This window comes from Cottoperca gobio, chromosome 17 (genome assembly GCF_900634415.1).
Source record: "Cottoperca gobio chromosome 17, fCotGob3.1, whole genome shotgun sequence".
NCBI lineage: Eukaryota > Metazoa > Chordata > Actinopteri > Perciformes > Bovichtidae > Cottoperca > Cottoperca gobio.
In genome coordinates this window covers 4,051,265-4,067,264 of record NC_041371.1, presented here as the reverse complement: position 1 = coordinate 4,067,264, position 16,000 = coordinate 4,051,265, and the positions used below count along the sequence as shown (strand labels likewise).

Genomic DNA, 16,000 nt, shown 5'->3' with positions numbered 1-16,000 from the left:
CAGCAGCCAGTCATCTGAGTGTTATGTAATTGGAAAAGCACATTGAACAGTGTATTCCTGTTCACTGGGTGCTCACAGCAGGGATGATATCATTACAAAGTGCTTCTCTCATCAAATCCTCTCTCACCATCCGCTTTCAGTGAGCTTCAGCCATGTGCCGAGTGTCATGTGCCTGTGTGTGTGTGTGTGTCTGTCTGTGTCTGTGTGCGTGCGTGTGTGTGTGTGTGTGTGTATGTCTGTGTCTGTGTGCACACTTCTGTGTTGCTATTTGAGGAAGTACAAGATGATCACTGTTCATCTGCAGGTCGTATGAACCTCTGACACAGATATAGTCCACACACATGTGAGAGAGACAAGATGCTGAGCAGGTGAAGAAGAAAAGAAGGATGCTAGTGTGATGTGCGTGTGTGTGTGTGTGTGCGTGTGTGTGTGTGTGTGTGTGTGTGCTGTCATTGAGGGGAAAAGGGGAAGATAGGAGGACGACATGAGGAAAGTGGTGAATGGCGAGGACCTGTAGTATGCATGTGTGTGGAACTCTGCGCCCACGTGCAAGTCACACACATTCCTCAAAAACAACGGCAGAAATTCCACTGGGGTCCTGGGAGGTGGGAGTGCCCCAAGTGCTTATTAACGGCTCTCTGATTCCCTTGTCATAATACAGGAAACAACAAAAAAGCCTCAAGTCAACAGATAAGGGGCACCACCAGGGACAGAAAGAGAGGGTCGGGGAGGTCAGGGGCCCGGGGACACACAGAGAGATGCAGAGAATAGGAGGTTGATAGAGAAAGAGAGAGAGTGGTGCTTACCATAGATAATGTTGCTGTGAACGGCAGCTACAAATAGTACTGTCAATAAACTGACACTCCATAATGCGGAGGGGGCTGATGGGAAGGCCATGGTCGGGCGCACAGATCCGCCTGTCTCACTGAATCCTCAGGAGGGCAGAGGAGCTCTGGAGTCACCTGCAGGGAGAGCAGTAGAGAGATAAGGAAAACAAGCAGGGCAAGCCTACTGGCTACTAATTGCATCCCCTGCCATTGGTTGGCTACCGCTGAATAAACGCTTGGCCCACCCGTTGCTCACGCGTTGCTCCATGGGTATTCATCGATCTGCTTGTGTCATACCATACCGAGAGGAGATAGAGAGAGATGGGGGGCCAGGGGTGGGGGCAGTGATAGAGCCAAATAGCAGAAAGGATGGTGGTGTATAGGTGGTAATGAGGGGAGACGAGGAGGGGGTTCATAATACTGTAAATGTATTCATCCACTTTAACAACAAGCTGTGCGCATATTGAGGGAAGGAAAACGAGTGTTTTGGACGGCCCATAACCGAGCTCCAACTAATTCACGCTAATTGGAGATAACGCTAAGCAACAATCCCCCAGTTGCTCGTGTAAAAAAAATAACAGAGAAAATCAAAAGAAAAACAAACAACAGCAGCGGAGAGATGCACCTGTCGCCCGCTGAGAGTACACGGTGCGCTTTGCACAAGACTGGAGACGGACAGCCGTGAATAATCGCATCTCCGATACTCCCTCTCTCTCTCCCTCTCTCTCTCCCTCTCTCTCTCTCAAACACACACACACACACACGCTCCCTCTTTTTCTCTCACGCACATTCCTTAAAATAGCAGTGGCCTGCGCCGAGCTAAGCTCTCGGTCCATCTGCGAAACGCTCCCTCATTGCCAACACTGAGAGGGAACCGTGGCAGGAGTGTTGCCTGCGGGACGGGCGAGCGGTTAGGGCGGGGATAGAGGGTGGGGTGCATGGGATGGGAGGTGGGGACTGGGAGGGGTAGGGGCTGTGTTTATTGTTGCTCCAGCCCTTTTTTCTGTTGAGTGATGGCGAGAAATGAAAACAAAACTAGAACAAGTGCATCCAGGGGAAATAACCCGGACACTCAGGGCGTGATTTAGCGTAACACAAGTTACGGTCTGCTCTTACGTGGAGAGTAATGATAGCAATGATGATGATGATAATAATAATAATAATAATAATAATAATAATAATAATAATAATAATAATAATAATAATACTAATAATAATAACAATAAGAACTGCTCGTGGTGGCCTGCATCGCTGCGACGGACCGCGAGAGCACCAGAGCAATGTTTCTCAGGTCGGAGCCTGTTTCCTAACACCTTCTCCCGCACTTGCAGAAAGATTTGGTGCTGATGGGATGAGATGTCGAGAGTCTTGTAAAGGCTGGGGAGAGGTGGCTGCTTCACACAGCGCGCAGGCAGTTGTGATGCTTTTTTTTGTTGCAGAACGACAGAGCCAGCAGAGCCGGGAGAGGAGAGGGAGCGCAGGCAGCCCGACAACAAAACGCATATTCATAGTAAATTATAAAACACGGGGGGATTATACAGCTCTCTCCCTGGGCAGGCATAACGGATTACACACACACACACACACACACACGCGCGCACATACACACACACACACGCACGCACAGCCACCTACCCAGAGTGCGCACACAGACATTCCTGGAGACGGAAAAGCGTCAGCACTGACAGGTGTCTCCTGTCCGCCCTAAAGACTACAGGCTAACCCTGGACAACAACACAAACTGAGAAGCAATGTACGGTAACAACCACACACCGTTATATTCCGCCTCCGGAGTCGGGTTTTGTTGCTGCTGGTCTCCAATACGGTCCCCAGTACGGTCCCTCCTTTGATGCGCAGCAGTCGCTTGTCCGGAGCCTTCTCTCAATCTGTTTGTATCGACTTTTTTATCTCCTTGTTCCTTCTCCTGACTCTTTGTTTTTCTTGCTTTTTCCTCAGCGCGCACTCTCTCTCCCTCTCTCTCTCTCTCTCTCTCTCTGTTTGTATCTCCGTCTCTCTCGCTCTCTCTCTCCGCGGCTGCCGTTCACTGCAGCAAAAACAGTCTGTCTGAAAGACGAGAGGGAGGGGACAAGGGAGGGAGGGAGGGAGGGAGGGAGGGAAGGAGGGGGGATTTTAATACGATTTGGCCCGTACCATCGGGATAACAGGGCCAGAGCAGGGACCTACTGGTGGAGAGCAACAACATGAATGAGATGGAGCAGATACACAAGTATGATCTCACCATACTGTTCCTGTAACACTCCACAGTGAGTCGACACTGACCTTATCCTACTTTAAGGTATTGTGTTATCTCCTGTGGTGGCACGTAGGATCCCCCCTCACTGTATCTAAAGGTTTGATATTGAGTAGGCTTAATATCCCTCTTCACTGTTATCAGAAGTTTAGCCCTACACATCTCCTAAATGAAGCACCAGAGGTCATCTGAAGTTGATTGTCACAGTCTCTTATAATGTTTCTTATCATTGATATTATGGAGCTATTACCCCCATCTTGCAGATAGGCCCGCTGCTATTTCCTGTATGGCCCGATAATTTGCAATATGCTAATGATGATATTACTGAGTCCTTGACCTTGTGGAGTTGTGGGACTTTGTCTGTATCATTGTATCTTCCCCATATACTACGATACTGCTCCTCTGTGTCTTACACACTGACTTTATTGTGACTTGTCTTTCTTATCTCGAATCACGTGCATACCCCTCCCTATACAGGAGGAAAGGCCAGTTCTGCATACAAACTTTATCATCGCGTAGTCTATAGTTCTGACATGTTATGCATCAGGACCGTTTGGGAATCAGGATCCAAGGGAGGGGGGGAGGATGGGGGGTGTTCAACTTGCCAGAGAGGATTAAGGATTAGTTTTACTGGCGGATTAGGTCCGTGTGTGGGGAGGCATGATGGGGTTAAACATGGATGGCGGCAGCCGCACGACAGCCCAATCAGTGGTGACAAACTGAAACTGGGGAGGTGGGTTTGAAGTAAATACAAAATAATAAAAGCCATGGGGAGCCTGGAGGGGTTAGAGTCCGGGCGTTTGAGAGATCTTCAAGCAAGCAGCTGCTTCCTACACTGAAAAAAACAAGCAGGCCCAGTGCTGCTCTGGGCTGCCATTATTTGGGTAATGTAGGTTTTTTTAAACGCAGAAACTAAAGTCCACCTTCAGGGGTCCTTGAAAGGATTCCAGAAAGGTCCCTCGTCTGATTTCAATAAATTAAAAACACATAATGACTATTGCAATTCTTATTCCACCACATTGTCGTTTCAGTCTCTAATTCAATACGAAATATGCATTCAAAAATCTTTAGACGACACCATGTTGGCACCATGATTAATTTATGTTCAAACAAAGTAAAGCGGAGTGTTTTCTCTGTCCCGTTGTCTCTAAAGCAAACTGGAGACTAGTAATGCAGCATCTGGCATCATTAAACACTTGTTATGAGGATTGAAAAGGCTTTAAATGTTTTGTTTTTGGCTCTGCGTTATAAAAGCTTTTGGCCTGGTTTAAATGAGTGGACAGCCCCAGGTGCTGAAACCGTGCTCGAGCGAGCGTGCGCGCGTGTCCACTGACTTTCACATGACGAGGCTGCACGGCGCTGTGTTGTCCTGCGGTGCTTATGTGATGACCGGAGCCCGAGCATGCAGCCCGGACAGATACAGGCTGGTAACCGTGCTGTACCGTGCTGTACCGTGCTACACTGGAGCCACAGCTCCGTTTCAAATCTGCATATTAAAGCGCTGACCTTTGAGGCTCGTTTCTAAAACAATCCAGCCAAGATGCACTGTTTTGTATTGGGCCTCTGCAAAATAAGCACATCTCCTGTAGGCTGTCTGTCAGGGAAGGTAAGATGCACTGCAGAAGCAACAAAGAAATAACTCAACTTTTCTTTCCCATCGCTCATTCAAAAAAACAAAACCCTTTGATCTACATCTCTGCCGGGACTCGAACCCGGAGCCTCTGGATTAGAAGTCCAGCGCGCTATTCCATTGCGCCACAGAGACTGTGCCTTATTTTTCGATCAAAAGCGGGTTTATACTCCCCCTCCCAGCCCGGTGCAGCATCCTCAACATCCCTCAGCATCAGGACCGCAGCATAGGATAATAATTCTCCGGCCGGTAGGGGGTGCTGCCGCCGCGTAATCACTACTGTCTTATGCTTCATAGAGAAGGCAAGAGCCCCTGCTCTCCATCCCCCATTGCTTTCACACAGGTTATCTCGTCAAAACATCATAATGGTGATATTATCAGAGCAAAGCCAAACGATGGAGCATCCTACATTGTATATGCATCAATGAGTGTGAGGCACAGTGCTCACTCCTGGCAGGGAACAGCTCCAGTGAACAGCCCATGTTTTTATTACCTCGGCTTAAAAATGGGAAATATGACTACAGGGTTTGGTGTGAACACAAATCAATTCTTAAACCCTGAGTTTGGGCAATTTTCCTGTCCATCACAATAGAAAATTGCGGTCTGATGGATCTCTGGCTCAGATGGAAATGTGCCTACAACATGGATTAGACTCAATGTAGGGAATCATCTAGATGCCAAATTCAAGGCAATCAGCCAAAAAGTCAAACAGAGAGCAATTTCACAAGTGATGTTTTTTGTAGTGCCAATTATTTTTGAGCTGGCAACCGTTAAATGTTCTATGTGTCCAGCATCACAGCTGATACGGCTCTGAGGAGAATATAACACCATCAGAAGTCACTACATTATGTTTTAGAAACACTGACAGTTATTGTAGTTTGACGAGTCTTTTATAGGCAATTTTGTTTGATCACATGTGTGGCTGACAAATATGCATTTCATCCAACAGCAAATTGAAAAAGAAATCCAAGTTGATAAGAATTTTCCCTCCGAGCCACCGGCGACAAATTGATAAACCAATTGTGTTGAGCCAGTCTAAGTGGTTGTGTCGTTTCTCAGCGCCGGTTGTGTTGATCTAAACAGACAAGCTGGTACAAAACAGTATGGGTACCGCCTCCTCCCCAGAACAGTTACTGTTGGGTTTCTTTCCCCGTGTGCACTTGTTACAGTACCCTACATAAATGGAGTTGGATCTGACATTACATCACGGCTTGCTTTTATTCACACTGCAGGACAAAAGCTGTTCAGGTGCCGTGTAGCTCCTGCGTGGCTCAGTGGGAGGTAAGGCCTGAGGCACGCTGCCAGTGAGGAGCCTGTTCACATACGCAGCTTCCACCACTGGGCTGCCTCTCCACATTTCAGCCCCTCGCTTTCCTGATGTTAAAAATGCATCGGAGCGGCTGCGGTCTGGAGAGGGTAAAATATGAATGACAGGCAGAGTAAACAGCCCGCGCCACAGACACAAACGCACGGTCACAACAGGCGGGCACACAGTGACGGAGCACTGAGGGATCAGAAAAGTAATTAATGAATTGAACGTCACAGCACGATTAGATAAATTACATAAGGATATAACATGTAGGACACGTCGAATGTAGGCCGCTGGTTGTTGCTCACCCCCCCCCCCCCCCCCCCCCCGAGTGTGAAGTAAACTGGGTCACATTTGCATGCACTTTGCACTCGTGCTGGATTTGATGACCCCAAAGCTTTCTAAAGTATAATTAATTCCAAGAGACAAAACATCACACACACCTTTTCTGCATACAGCACAATATAATCCTTTATTTCAATACTTTGATAAAATGGTGCCTGGATTAGGCCAGAACAGAACACATAGACAAAACATCCACAGTTAATCAGGTCCACACTCTCCTCTCCACTCAGAGGTAAGCTAATGCCAGGGAGGTGATGACGGACAGACCAATAACTGTGTAGCCGGTGCGGTAGACGTCTGGAATTTTGAAGCCCTTGCCAAGATCCCAAAACTGAGTCACATAAAACAAATAAGAGAAAAGAGAAGATTTAGCTTCTTTTTTTAAACACCAACATTATAGAAATCTTGGCAAATGCAATATATATTCTATAAAATGAACAAACATGACAAATGATCCGTCTCCTTTAAAAAGCTTAAGATAAGGAGTTACATCACACCAAACACGGTAACGGCAACAAAGCATCTCAAATATTCACATTATGGTGAAAGACAACGGAATTCATTGCTAGAAATAAAATTGTAAAGTCTTACCAAGTGGCGGATGCCGTTATAGGTGTGGAACGATACAGGGAAGGCGAGGCCGAACTTGGCCAACCCAATGAGATAAGGGCCGACGGATAGCGAGTGGATCAAGTCCAGGTAGTGGGGGTAACTTCCTGGTAGTACCAGCGCAGCCAAGGCGAAGGCTGAGATAGCTAGACACAGACAGAAGTAATGAGACCAGAGACTGGACAAGGTGTGGATGTGAATGGGTGTGAAAGATGTTGCGCGGCATGCCTTCTAGAGAGACATCAATAAGTGAGAAATGAACACATGCTGCTACATCTGTTTCTTCATGAGTCAACACACCGGTGGCCATCTTTAAACATCCGACTCTCAGCTGTGACTAAATTTAATGAAGGCCAAACAGTGGTTCTGAATCGTCTGCCGGTTACAATGAAGAAATGTTTCTGTCTGTGGCAAATGTTCCTTCCTGTGTTCACACACAGAGCAGCTGTGAATCAATGTAAACACAAAGGGCAGAGTTGCACAAGGCAAACAGTCAGCGCAGAAAGGAATACTGACCTTTAAAATAAAACATTTAATTAATTCTGAATTTTCATTCCATATGCAAATAAATTAATTTAAAAAAGGACATTTAATCATTGAACACAATGAACCCAGATTGCTTGTAAACTTTGCAGGTCATAAGTTTAGTTTCCAAGTGAGCCAGAAAAGTTGATTTCATGATGTTTGATCGGAAGACGAGACAGAGGAAGAGGAAGAGGAAGAGGAAGAGGAAGAGGAAGAGGAAGAGGAAGAGACTCTTTATTGGCAGTTGTGTCTGTCGACCTTCATTGAACTCATTAACATATAAACAAAGCCGGCTCCAGCTTTTACAGCACGGTACATCAAGGTCAACGGTACCGCTGTACGATGTCATGGCAACACAGGCTCAACCTCTACACCAGGCAGCGTACGAGTTAAAGCCGTTAGCGGTCCAGACTTGATTTTCACACGCAAAGGCTTTTTAAACGCTCTTAGCATAAATCAATAGCGATGGACTAAAATGCCCTGAAGAGATTTTGAGGATCGATATAGATCTGACAGCAGAATAGCTTCACATGGATGTTAGTAACATAAAAGACTCACACATGCATCATCTTCTTTTATATAGATTTATTTATTTTATGTGGTATCATTTGGGTATTTTAAGGATGAAACTAACTACAGAGGGAAGAATATTCACAAGCATAACGATCGTTTAGTCACGGCCGACAAAGAAAAAGCAGATGCGTTACCTCCACTGAGCCCCACTCCAGTTCCTCTGAATGTGATGGACATCATCATGGGGACGGACCATCTGAAGCACAAACAATGTGTTACACAGTTACTATAACAACAGACGCAGTATGTGGTTTAAACACACTGCAACATTTCAAATAAAACAAGCACTCAGACAGTAAACTTTACTCAAAGTAGTTGATGCAAAGCTGCAAGACAACTATTATTTTAAATGACAGATGACCCCCGTCTGCAGGTCAGTTAGAAAATAAGCTAATGCTATAATACAGAGTAACATGATGATGATGATCGCTGCAACGATTAGTCGACTGACAGAAAAATAATCAACTGTTTTGATAATCAATTGATCGTTTAAGTAATTTTTCATGCAAAAAAATGGTGAATATTTTCTGTTTTATATCGAATTAAAAATGAACATCTTTGGGTTTTGGATTTAAAAGACTTCCCTTTGGACTTTGAGAAACTGGGGACATTATTCACAGTTAATTGATTAATCTAAAAAAACTTAATCGTCAGATTAATCTATAATGAAACTAATCGTTCTGTCCGGATTAGCCACAAGAAAGATCCCAGAGAAACATAAACTGGCAGTTTTTAGGAAGCAGCTGCTGGACATCAAGTTGCTCTTCGTGTATCTGAGGCATTAAAATGTCTTATGGCTTGTTCTGCGGTTATTTAAGAAAATAAAGAAATTAAAAACATTGCAATTTCACTTGAACAACTTAGTTAGTCATGTCCGTCTGTTAATTTATGTTCCTCTATTTCTGAAGACACACGTGTGATACAGAGTACGTACTTGTAAACGGTTATATGAGGAGACATGGGTCTGTTTAATTTGGTATTTTTGTCCCAAAACTTGTTCATCTCCTCCTTAGCCGTGGTTCCCATTGGAGCAGCACTGTAAAGAGAAAACATGTTTAAAAACTAGTTTACAACAGAACTATTTATAGTTCCACACACACAACTTACTGCCTGTAGAAGACACTGCAGCGTGGTCTGGTGAGACACACACCCTGTCGGGCCAACGTCCTTGACACAAGAAAGAAGAAAGTGTTATTTATTTAAGCTTTTACCGTCTTGCCATCAGGATATTGGTGTCTGCAGTCTAATAGAACAACAAATAAACATACAGTATCTAGTACACATCAAGAGTTAACTTATGGATAATTTATAATAATAGGACTGTTCCAAAATATTTCAGTACGTACGGACATCTATGAATGATTTAAACACTACGAGTACCGTTATAAATTATGCTGTCAACATCAAACACTACGAAACAATTGCCAAGTCATAAATCTGACGGCATGATTTCTAAAACACCCATTTGACTTTCTATTCTTACGCTGGCATGGTTTAATTAATTATTTACTAAATCAAGCCGTCCCGACTCAAAAAGGAAACTATTACAACGCTGTAAAGTCGAGTCAATCTGAGAGAGTAACAGATGAGGAATGTGTATACCAACTCACAGAAAACTATTAAATGATAAAAGGATTAAAATAACATCTTAAATTTTTTATTTATATCTGCAACGAATATTAATAATATAATAATTAGTAATAATAATCCAAATATCTTTTTAAAAAGTGTAGTTTTCAGTTTTAAAGCTTTATTTAGTAAGATCTGAGGACCAAATAACTTCTATATGTTATATAGTTTTACAACCTGGATGCAAAGAAGTGACACTTAAAGATTCTCACATTTTGATGACAATATTTATTTGTATTAATTTGATTACTGTAAAACATTCAGCACCATTTTTAACATGAACACTTGTTGCAGATATCCATTTAGTACACATTTCAAATCAATTCCCTGGGGAAAGAAATAAGCAATTGGTGTGGCTTAGAAAACACAAACTTCAGAAGTGAAGTAGAGCTTTAAGAAGATCCATGACACGAACTGGGAGGTGTTGCTGAGTTGTATGTATCTTGCGAAAGAAGGAATAAACAAACTTCCAGGGACCGTGACCTTCAACAGCCACTGAAGGTCAAGGAAGTGAACGAAGCTCGATACATATTTGACTCTCTACTTATTTGGTAAAGGCACGGCAGCGTAGCATTGTAGCTAACGCTAGCTAAAACAGTCAAGCTAAACTACACCAATTCCAGCTACGAAGCCTAACAGTAGTTTACCAATGGTCATACAACACACATGTAAAGGCTGAAGGCAGGAAATAACACATCATTAAGTATATTAAGAGCCAAAGTCCACCCTCTGATAGCTTTCAAATACCAAAAAAACAGCTAGCGTTAGCCCGCTAGCTAACGTCAGCTAGCGCCGAGTCGCACCATATTTACGTTAAATAAGGAAAATAAACTGACGTAAAAAGTTACACTCCGGTGGGTTGTCTTCAGCTGTAACGCCATTATGCTTTAAATGTGTCTATTTGACATGATAACCCTTAAAAAGGACACAAGAAGCTTTCCCCGAGTCCAAACATTATGTCGCACAGACATACTGACCTTAGAAGTAGCGCCATGTTTGACAGCCAGTGAACGGAAGTGACGTTTCCGGATGTTGTGGTCCGCCCGGTTATCTGAAACCTTGAGCGGTTGTTTTTAAGGTCAGGCTCGGTCACTGGGATCGGTTAGTGAGGTGAAGACGCTGGTTTAAGGATGTGATTTCAACATTCATGTTTTTTTCATGCACATTTATGAGCTTGTTGGTGTTTCATATAATGTTCACAGTTTCTGCAAATGTATCATTAATGATCATTAATAACTAATTCAGTTTATTTATGTAGTTTATTTACGCAACACAACCCCATAAATAGATATCACGGCATTGCAAAATGACTGACCAATATAGAGTTTATAAATATTATAACAATGCATATCTGACATAGATATTTTAACATTTTAGATGCAGCTGTTAAGGACTTTTTACATTTGATAAATAAACTTGTTAGTAATCTCTGGGCGACAAATCATATATTGGCAGCACAGTTTCAAAAGTATTACAGGCATATCTTTGGCAATTTTGTGTTACTGCACTTATTGGGTTGCATATACACTGATACGGATGTATCTGTTATTAAGCCTTGAATACGTTGCTTTATGTTGACTGTTTGGTGGAACGACGTTGGAAATTGGTGAGTAGGAGAAACATAAAAATATACATTATTATTAATATTATTATTAATATTATTATTACTATATTGTGTTATTATTAATATTATTATTAATATTAATATTAATATTATTCATATTATTATATATTGTATTATTCATATTATTATATATTGTATTATTAATATTATTATTATTATATATTTTATTCATATTCATATTTATTTGATTGTATTCTTATTTAGATTTTTTTCCATGTCTTGTGTTTGTTTCTATATTGATGAAGTTATGTGTTGTTAATGTTTCTTGAAAATCTAATAAAGAGGTGTTTTTAGTGTGTCCTGTGTAGCATTGTTTAATATCAACCGATACGTTTACACGCATGTGATGTGGAAAGCATTACAATTATGTGGTCAATTAAGTTGTTCAATACCTTCTCCCAATAAGGAATACTACTGGCCAAAAAATTAATTAAAAAAACCAATTAAAACAGTGGCCAGGAATATTTTGGAATACTTTTTATTTAATACATTTCACATGATGAAGGACTTCTGGTATTCCTCTATAGCCACACAGGCCATGATACATCACTTTGGTTACAGCTTATGTAAGGCACATGGGCGTACATTAACATTGTTCTTCTGGAAATGTTTTCTGAGAAAACGAAAAGCACAAACAAAAGCTTATTTTCAGCAGTATTGTTTTTTATGATAATCATATTTGTGAACTGATCCATGCAATATTACAACTGACAGACACACACACACACACACACACACACACACACACACACACACATACACACACACACACACAGTTCTACCCTCACAAACAAGTTCTAATTCACATGTACGCATACACACACACACTCACAGACACACAATTCAAAGCGACATTTTCTGAACGTTAATAATATGTCTCCTGCTCCACCCAACCTGGAAGAGAGAGGCAGAAAGAGAAAGAGAGAAATTGTCAGATACCAAAATGACAGACAGCACTTTTCATAATATCCTTTTGTATCGCTCTATTTGTATTCATCTGGTTGTCTTTGTCTCTTTACATTTCCAAATGAATCCCCTTATAGCTCTCAGACTCTGATCAGCAGCCCGTGACACACAGATTAACAGAAATGATTAACTGTCACGATAAATTGTATTTGTCTCCCCGTGTCTTGGCCCTCATCAGCTGAAACGCTGTGGCAGTGAACAGATTTGGAGCCGCTGTAGTGTGTCCATATCATGTGTACGATCTTTGTGGTGTATCTCAAGAGTCTTCATCAGCCCGCTTTAATTTCCTTTCTCATCATTCTCTCCTGAATCTGTTGGTGTTGGACAGGTGTAATCTGTTTCCTGGTGCGAGTTTAACGTATGTTCTCCGAGTTGTCTGAGTCCATAAACACCGCTGCCAACATGTTACACATTTAACACGCTGCCGGAGGTCTTTTACCTTCAGGCCTAAAGAAGAATCGCTAAACGTTTCTGAAATAAACATATTTCTTCATCGAGTCCATCAACACAGGGAGAAGTGGCCGCTGCAAGATTCCATAAAGTGTTCACCGTTGAATGTTGTCGTGTTTATTTGCCATGATTTTATGCTCCATTTATCAAATTGAATCCGTGAGCTAAGAGTCAGTCAGCAGAGCATTTACATGATATTTAGTCAGGAATCAAACCTGGAAGACAAACAGTGATCAGTCAAGTGTTGCGCTGGCAGCAGCTTTGAAAGCTTGAGATTTGTTCAGCATTGAGTGGCTTGTTAGAAGCCTGATCGTTTTCAGCTGCGTGGGTTAAATCTAAGGTTAATTATAACTTTTTAAAGTGAAACTATTACAGTTTCTGGTTTGTAAAAAAAAAAGCCAATAACCAGAATAAAATCTGCAGGCAAAACTATGCAAATTGCTAAATTTGCATCATGTATTTTGTCCCAAAAAACGAAAATGAAAAAGATTTCAATATGAAAGCTGTATTGAAAACACATGTTTTAAGCATTACACCAACATTCACCAACAATCATCTATAATTGCTGCCAACATTGCTTTGTAAAATTGGTACCTTTACTTTCCTTTTTTTAAATCTCAGTTCAAAGCAGTTGTATATAATGACTGACATTGAACCTGATCTCCAACTGTATGTCACCATCTGTCAAACGCTCGCTGGGATCTTTCAGGTCGGATTAGCAGAACAGAGCTGTGGCAACAAGTGTGTCCTTACAGAAGTGGACTTCCTCTTTCAGGGTGTGCATTTTCAAGGACAGTGGGAAGGCTGAGAGACGTACAGAGGTCTTGGTAGAAAATGGCACTAGTGGTTCCTTAGATAGAGGTGTCAATCACGACTGCATCACTTGGCAAATTTCTTCCTTTCAGCTTATTAACAAGACAAAGAAGGTTGAAACCTTTTAATCTTGGTTTCCCTTCATAACTGCTTACCTCCGGGGCTCCTCCTCAGAATGTATTTACGGACCTCATCATAAATGAAGATGAGCAGACTGTATGGGAAGGCACAGAACCACCACAGGGGCCTGATAGGAAGAGAGAAAGAGAAGAACAGGGGGCAGGGATGGATAGAGCAGCAGTGAGTCACAGGCAGAGAGCAAATTGTTAAATTCATCACAGCCATTTTTGAATATTAAGGATAACAATGTGGTGTTTAAGAAGATCAGAGACTTCATTTAAAGTGGAGAGTGACAGGCTAATGGCAGCCTATTAGGTCTTTAAAAGGTTATTTTTCGGTTCAGTGGAGATATGCATATGCAGAGCGTACTTCAGGGGGTACATGCGCAAGGCGATGTCCATCCCGGGGCAGTAGGAGAGGAAAGCAGCCAGAGCAGTCTCGACAAACAGGCCGAAGATCAGGATCCTGTTGCTGTTGACCGAGGAAAGAAACAAAGACAGTAAACTACTGACTTAAAGGTGTATCTGCGCCCTCACTACATGCCTTGAGTTCACACCCTTCTATCCATCTCCCTCCCTCCCTCACTTACTTCATGCCCTGCTGAAAGAGGGAGTTCCTCCTGGTCTTGCAGATGACAAGATCAGCCCATTGCACAACAACGATGCTGATGAAGAAGGAGGTGTGGCAGGTGAATTCAATGATCTTCCTCTGCTCATAGGTCTGCAGGGTTAAAAAACACACATTGAATTCATTCCTGCAGGAGTATGGGGTTATCCAAAGGGTGCGCTGGTTTGTCCCCGCTCCTTACCCACTGCTGCCCAAAGGTGTCCTCCACATCATTCACTGTGCGGTCGTCCCATCTGACGCGGATACCCAGCAGCGTATGCGGGAGGAAGCCGTTCTCAGCCAAAATCACAAAGTAGGTGAAGAAACCAGCAAGAGCCTGGATCATCCCTGGAAACCAAAGTGTGCGAGGGACACACGTCAAAACATGGTGTACGCTCAGTGTTCTTAGTAAAGGTTACTGAAAGATTATATTACACTTTATTTTACAGCTCTGTCATTTAACAGTCATTGTCCTAATATGTTTGGAATATGAAGTATGTAATGTTGATGCTACTTAAAGGAAACATGTTCTGTTGTTTCCGTTGTTTTAGTTCGAGTTGAACTGCATCCTTGTCTGTAGGAAAAGTAAATAATTAGCATTAATTTCTGAACTGATTATGTCCATTATGCTTGCAACTATTTCTAATTAGTTCATTTGAAGTGTAGCAATTAAACAAAAGCAGGTGATTATTAAGACTTGTGGAATAACTCGTTGTATTTGTGGGTATCTCAGTGCTACTTAAACCATTATCACATTAATTGTGTGATATTAGTATAAATTACAGCTATAGTTATGGATGAATGGATCATGGATGAATAAGAGATTAATGTGTAAATTAAGTGCCGTTAAATTACATTTTTACTCATCTGTTGTATCACATCACAGTGTGGCAATAAAGGAAATGTTAATACAGAACAAATGACAAGAATGTGAGTTAATCTGTGTCATTTGACAGAAGCTATTTTGACCACAGCCCTAATAACACTAATGGTGCGATATTTGCACCACTTATTTACAGGAGTTAAGCCACACAATGACAAATAAAATGACTTTGAAAGTGCACATTTTTGACACCGTGGACATCCAGCCTCAGTCCACCACTTATTATGTGTGCAGCAGCAGCTCAGGTGATTATGTCTTCCTCCCTTTGCCCTCCACAACGCTGCTATTTTGTAAGTGAAAGGCTCCAGACAGCTGAGGACTGCAATAATAGCAGATAGTCAGTTTTAATTCCATGTTGGAAAAATTGTTTTGTCAGAATGGGCGTAACATTTTTCAACATAATGGACATCTAATTTTAGAGCTCAAGTCTTAACACAGAACAAAAAAAAGTACCGTTCAAGGATAGAGACTTATTAATCAAGTCATCCATCATGTTGCTAAATTGAAACCCTGCACCAGGTCAGTGTTTATGTGTTTATGTAGACGTTAACAGAAAACCGGTGGCATCTGTTTTGTGGATGCCGTTGCTTTTATTATTTACTGTTGCCTACAGTGTCTGAACTCTACTCTGGTTGTGCGTCACTGCCGATCACATCATCAGTTACGTTTTCATCGTCGAAGCATCAGGACTTAATGTAATGTAATGTAATGTCAGAACAGCGGATTGTAAATGTGATTTAATGCAAAAGTTTGGTCTTGAAAAGGATTATGGGAGTTGATGTGAGTTTCCAGCTGTTCTGAACGTGTTTAGCTCGTCATGCAACGAAGCCCTGTCATATT

General features: G+C 42.1%; 3 protein-coding genes and 1 non-coding gene across 8 annotated transcripts in view; all 4 read right to left on the bottom strand.

The window, feature by feature from the left end:
• The window catches only part of cadm3 (cell adhesion molecule 3), an 80,562-nt gene extending 77,690 nt beyond the window's left edge, over nucleotides 1–2,872 (bottom strand). For both annotated transcript variants that reach the window (XM_029453804.1, XM_029453805.1), the window contains exons 1-2: nucleotides 2,601–2,872; nucleotides 807–962 (exon numbers count right to left, since the gene is read on the bottom strand). In XM_029453804.1, coding sequence (XP_029309664.1) covers nucleotides 807–897 — 91 coding nt within the window. In that variant the 5' untranslated portion in view covers nucleotides 898–962; nucleotides 2,601–2,872. The remainder of the gene's footprint in view (nucleotides 1–806; nucleotides 963–2,600) is intronic.
• A 1,897-nt stretch (nucleotides 2,873–4,769) lies between these two features.
• On the bottom strand, nucleotides 4,770–4,843 carry trnar-ucu (transfer RNA arginine (anticodon UCU)). The gene has a single exon. It is a non-coding gene; the product is annotated as a tRNA-Arg (tRNA).
• Nucleotides 4,844–6,461: 1,618 nt separating this feature from the next.
• On the bottom strand, nucleotides 6,462–10,692 carry sdhc (succinate dehydrogenase complex, subunit C, integral membrane protein). Its single transcript, XM_029452655.1, has 6 exons — nucleotides 10,676–10,692; nucleotides 9,177–9,236; nucleotides 9,004–9,105; nucleotides 8,204–8,265; nucleotides 6,954–7,117; nucleotides 6,462–6,693 (listed from the first exon to the last, which is right to left on the bottom strand). The coding sequence occupies exons 1-6, from the start codon at nucleotides 10,690–10,692 to the stop codon at nucleotides 6,589–6,591; spliced, it is 510 nt and encodes a 169-aa protein (XP_029308515.1). The 3' UTR covers nucleotides 6,462–6,588.
• A 1,100-nt stretch (nucleotides 10,693–11,792) lies between these two features.
• The window catches only part of atp1a2a (ATPase Na+/K+ transporting subunit alpha 2a), a 30,988-nt gene continuing 26,780 nt past the window's right edge, over nucleotides 11,793–16,000 (bottom strand). For all 4 annotated transcript variants that reach the window (XM_029453026.1, XM_029453027.1, XM_029453029.1 and 1 more), the window contains 5 exons: nucleotides 14,480–14,625; nucleotides 14,261–14,391; nucleotides 14,041–14,142; nucleotides 13,707–13,798; nucleotides 11,793–12,216 (listed from right to left, as the gene is read on the bottom strand). In XM_029453026.1, the coding sequence (XP_029308886.1) occupies nucleotides 12,188–12,216; nucleotides 13,707–13,798; nucleotides 14,041–14,142; nucleotides 14,261–14,391; nucleotides 14,480–14,625 (500 nt within the window). In that variant the 3' untranslated portion in view covers nucleotides 11,793–12,187. The remainder of the gene's footprint in view (nucleotides 12,217–13,706; nucleotides 13,799–14,040; nucleotides 14,143–14,260; nucleotides 14,392–14,479; nucleotides 14,626–16,000) is intronic.